Below are 4,746 nucleotides of genomic sequence, written 5' to 3' on the forward strand. Positions count from 1 at the left end.
CCAGCCCACTGGAAACCTACATCTCCTGCCGTATAGTACCTCAAATGGTAAAATCCCAATGGTAGAATGATTACTATTATTATAGTAGAACTCAATCAGCGGAAGTTATCATCCCAACTCTCCTTGAAGTCAATAACGCATGCTCTCAGCCTGTCTTCAAGTGTCTGCATAGTACACGCTGGTTGTCCATCCGTCTGGGAATGAAAAGTAGTACTAATCTTCACCTATTTACCTTCTGTTTTTTGGAAAGATCTCCGAAAATGATAAGTTAAGTGGGATCCCATATACAAAATGATAGATAAATGGATCCCATTCTACTTCACTATATCGTTAATATAAAACTTGGCATTATCATTTGACCTGTAAGTATATTTCACAGGTATGAAGTGTGCAGACTTTGTCATATTGTGAACAGTAACCCAAATAGAATCATGTAGTTTCTTTGTCCTTGGCAGACCAACCATAAAATGCATATTAATAGACTCTTATTTACATGTTGGGATCTCAACAGACTAGGTAAGGCCCCCAGGCTTAGGTGTTCAGACTTAACCTATTGGCAATTGGGTAACTTTACCACAAACTTAGAGATATCTCTCTTCATATCCTCAAACCAATAGATCTCCTTGATATCATGACATGTTTTTGTAGAACATGTATGAATACAATACCTTGATCCATGATCTTTTGCAATAATATTAGGCCTCAAACCATCTATATTGGGCATACATAATATTCTCTATTATCGAAGCATACCATCCTCCCCTAGGGAGAATGATTCATTCAGCTTACTGAACAACGAGTCTTTCCACTCCATGAGTAATTGGTTGCGTTGCTGCTTAGATTTGACATCTACAACAAATGAGGATTTGAAACTTCAATGAAATGATACTTTTTGTATCTACCAGCTGTACACCCAATCTAGTCAATTGGTTAACCTCATTAAGCAGCTCCTTCTTCTCATCATTAATATGAGCCACACTGCCCATGCTCAAAGTGCTCAATGTATCATCCACTACATGGCCTTACATGGGTTATAGTGAACACTCATGTTATAATCTTTAAGCAGCTTCAGCAATCTCCTCTAACGAAGGCATAACTCTCTCTGCATAATAACATTTCGAAGACACTTATGTTTTGACGAAAAGACCACAACAGCTAACTCAAGATCAAGAGTAGGGTAATTCTTCTCGTGGACTTTCAACTCCCTCGAAGTATATGAATTACCTTGATACCCTGCATAAGAACACATCCCAAACCTACTCGAGAAGCATTACAATATACCATATACCGTTTACCATAATTTGGCAATGCAAGCACTAGGAATAAATTGAGTTGGTCCTTGAGCACTTGTAATCTCTTTTCACTCTTTTTAGACCAATCAAACTTTACCTTCTTGTTCATTAAGGCTTTAAGATGGGAACCAATAGCGGAAAATCCCTCCAAAAACCCGCGATAATAATTAGACAACCCGAAAAAACTTCAAATATATGTGTGAGGGAGGGGTCTCGACCAATTCTTCACTGTTTCAACCTCTTTTGGATCAACCTCAACACCATGGTGCATGACCAATAAAGGTCACAGATTCTCAGCTAGAACTCATATTTACTAAACTTAGCATACATTTGATGTTCCTTGAGTACTTGCACTGTAATTCTCAAATGTTTTTCATGGTCTTCCCTTGAATTAGAGTATATGAGAATGTCATCTATGAATACCATGAAAAAATAATCAAGTTACTCATGAGAAACCCTATTCATAAGGTCCATAAACACTGTTGGTGCATTTGTGAGACAAAATTACATGAAAAGAAACTCATATTGACCATACCTAGTGTAGAACGAGATATCTATCTTAGAAGAGAAAGTTGAACCTTGGAGTTGATCAAATAGATCATCAATTCAGGGTAGAGGGTATTTATTCTTCATAGTGACTTTGTTGAGTTGACGACAATCGATAAACATTCTAATATTTCCATCCTTTTTTTAACGAAAAACTCTAGAGCCACCCTATGATGATATGCTCGACTGGATAAAGCCCTTATCAAGTAAATCTTTTAAGTGCAACTTCAACTCTTTGATTTCAGCTAGAGCCATTCTACAAGGAGGAGCGAAAATTGGTTTGGTGTTGGGATCTAAGTCAAAACCAAAATCAATTTTGCTTTCAGGAAATCATTGAACTCAATCACCACTATGGGCACAATGTCTAGGGAAGGAACCTCATGCTCTAAGTCATTTACTCAGACTAAGGGTATAAATACCCCTTAGACAACACCCAATTTTCATTGAGGTTCGAGATTATTTGGCTTGTTGGATTTGAACCACATCCTTCCCATTTCAGCTCTAACTTATTTGGAAACTGAAACCTCACTACACTGTTTCGACAGTCTGTTGTAGCATAACACTTATGGAGACAATCCATACCCAATATAATATCAAAATAAAGCACGGACAATTCTATAAGGTCAACATGGGTGACTCTATCAAGAATATTTATAGGGCACTCTCTTTATACTCCTTCAGCTATAATGCCATCACCTATGGGAGTACTAACAAGGAAAGGCTCATTAAAGATCTCAGGAAGTAAGTCAAACTTATAAGCTATTAAAGGAGTAACAAATGATAAAGTTGATCCTGGATCTAACAATGCATACATAGGAATAGAGAACGGATGCAACGTACCAGTAACCACATGAGTTGACCTTTCTTTCTCCTTTCTACCATTCAATGCATAGAATATGTTCCTCTTGGGAGGTTCTGCTATTGCATTTGGATTCCGCCGGGACTGAGCATTTGCCTTGGCCTGATGTCTCAGTTGAAGACAGTCTCTAACCATATGTACACTCTTGGCACACCCGAAGCAAGAATTAGTACCTACCAAAAATTCACATCCATGCAAACGCCCACACTGACCACACATCTTGTTAGTTCGCTTGGCATTCCTATCATTGTCCTTTTGGAGGCAAGACTTGCTCACTTTGGCATTCAATTTCATGGAAGGGTTATAATTACTTGAGTGCTTCTTGAACTTAGGCCTTTTGTAGACTACAAATGAGCTCCTACCAGAGCTAGAACCAGTATAATCAGTAGTCTTAGGCTTCTTTCCTTCCTTAACTCTCCTTTTTTTCGACGACTCTCTTCCACTTGCTGAGCATGAACCATCAATCTGCGTAGATCCATGTTATCATGCAACATGGCTGCCCGACAATATTCCACTAGATCCTCCAACACGCCAGTCAAAAACCTACTCTTTTCAACCCTATTATATGCCACAACAGAAGTATCATATTTTGAGAGTTAAACAAATTTCAAGGAATACTCATTGGCTAACATACCTCCCTGTCTCAAGTTGATGAACTCTTCAGACTTGGCTTCTGGTATCTCTCTGAGAAGAATATCTCTAGAAAAAAAGTCTTGAGAATATCCCAATTGATGGGAACATTTCCTGGTGCTCGGCCATCTGGTCACATCCTATAACACACTTGTGCCACATCTTTGAGCGTATATGCAATCAACTCGTCCTTTGACCTTTCATCAACTCCCATGGCACAAGCTATCTTGTGAACCTCATCCACCCACTACTGGGGATCCTTATTACTCTTAGACCCATAGTAGACAGGAGGATTCATTCTGGTGAAGTCTCTCAGTCTTCTAGCTATAATACTAGCATGCAGGTTCTCGCTAAGAGCACCTTGTCTTGTGGCTTGAGCCATGATAGCATGCGCCTGAGTAGTGATGGTCTGTGCCGTCTACAACAATGCTTCCCTTACTTCACCATCTGTCAACCTAGTTCGGTTGACAGGCACTTGAAATAAAGCAGTTGGGGCTTGATGAGGATCTTGGTATCCTCCAGAAGCTGCTTCACCAACTCTCCAGCCTACATTCCTCCCCGTATTAATTTTCTTCATGCATATACAAAAGGAGATTAGATACTTAAACTGACATAAGATGTCACAAGTCTACATAGCACAAAAAATAGTAGAAAAATGAACTTTCCTAACATAATATAGTATATAATTCATAATTGTGGCGGGCTTCACAACTATAAGTTAGAAATTACTTGACGTGGTTGTTTTAATCTTTAATTCTTAGGTAATTTAACCTCATGCTCTGATACCAAGTTTGTCACACCCGCATTCTTGAATTCGAATGCAACCCTCGTCCTTAACCTCTCAGAGGTCACAGAAAAGCCTCTTCTTTGATTTCATAACATTCATAAAGTTGAATTTTGCAAAAAATTTAAAACATTTAGAACATAATGAAATATACATAGACTTCATATAAAAGTTACATGGATTAATATACCATAATCTCAAACCAAAACAACCATCTACAATGTATTACACAATTAACAATAAGAAATCAACATATATCATAATAAGTTAGCCAAAACGGCCTTAATACAAAAGTTTCGAAAGGAAAAATATCTAAACAAAATGCTAGGGATAACATCTTCTAGATATTTCTAAATACCAGTCTATGAAGATAGACGTAGCATTCTCGAACTCAAGAGGACCTACCAAATGGTCTGGAGAATGCTGACTCAAAACCACTGCAATGAGTCTTCAATCTGCTCACTAACCTGCACCTATACAAATAGTAAATGTATAGATTTAGTACACACTTGTACAAAGTATGGGTGTATACACACGTACACACCATTCATGATCAAAGAAAGCTCTTCCTATACAACATGTCATTTCTTGAAGGTAAAGTCACTGGACATTCCTAATTCATTTGTTGTGAATTG

General features: G+C 38.1%; 1 protein-coding gene across 1 annotated transcript; it reads right to left on the minus strand.

Annotated features, from left to right (window-relative positions):
• Nucleotides 1–2,505: 2,505 nt before the first annotated feature.
• On the minus strand, nucleotides 2,506–3,709 carry LOC138337903 (uncharacterized). Its single transcript, XM_069288341.1, has 3 exons — nucleotides 3,579–3,709; nucleotides 3,332–3,396; nucleotides 2,506–3,143 (listed from the first exon to the last, which is right to left on the minus strand). The coding sequence occupies exons 1-3, from the start codon at nucleotides 3,707–3,709 to the stop codon at nucleotides 2,506–2,508; spliced, it is 834 nt and encodes a 277-aa protein (XP_069144442.1).
• Between the last annotated feature and the right edge of the window lie 1,037 nt (nucleotides 3,710–4,746).

The sequence above is a fragment of the Solanum lycopersicum genome, chromosome 8 (genome assembly GCF_036512215.1).
Source record: "Solanum lycopersicum chromosome 8, SLM_r2.1".
In the NCBI taxonomy this organism is placed as follows: domain Eukaryota; kingdom Viridiplantae; phylum Streptophyta; class Magnoliopsida; order Solanales; family Solanaceae; genus Solanum; species Solanum lycopersicum.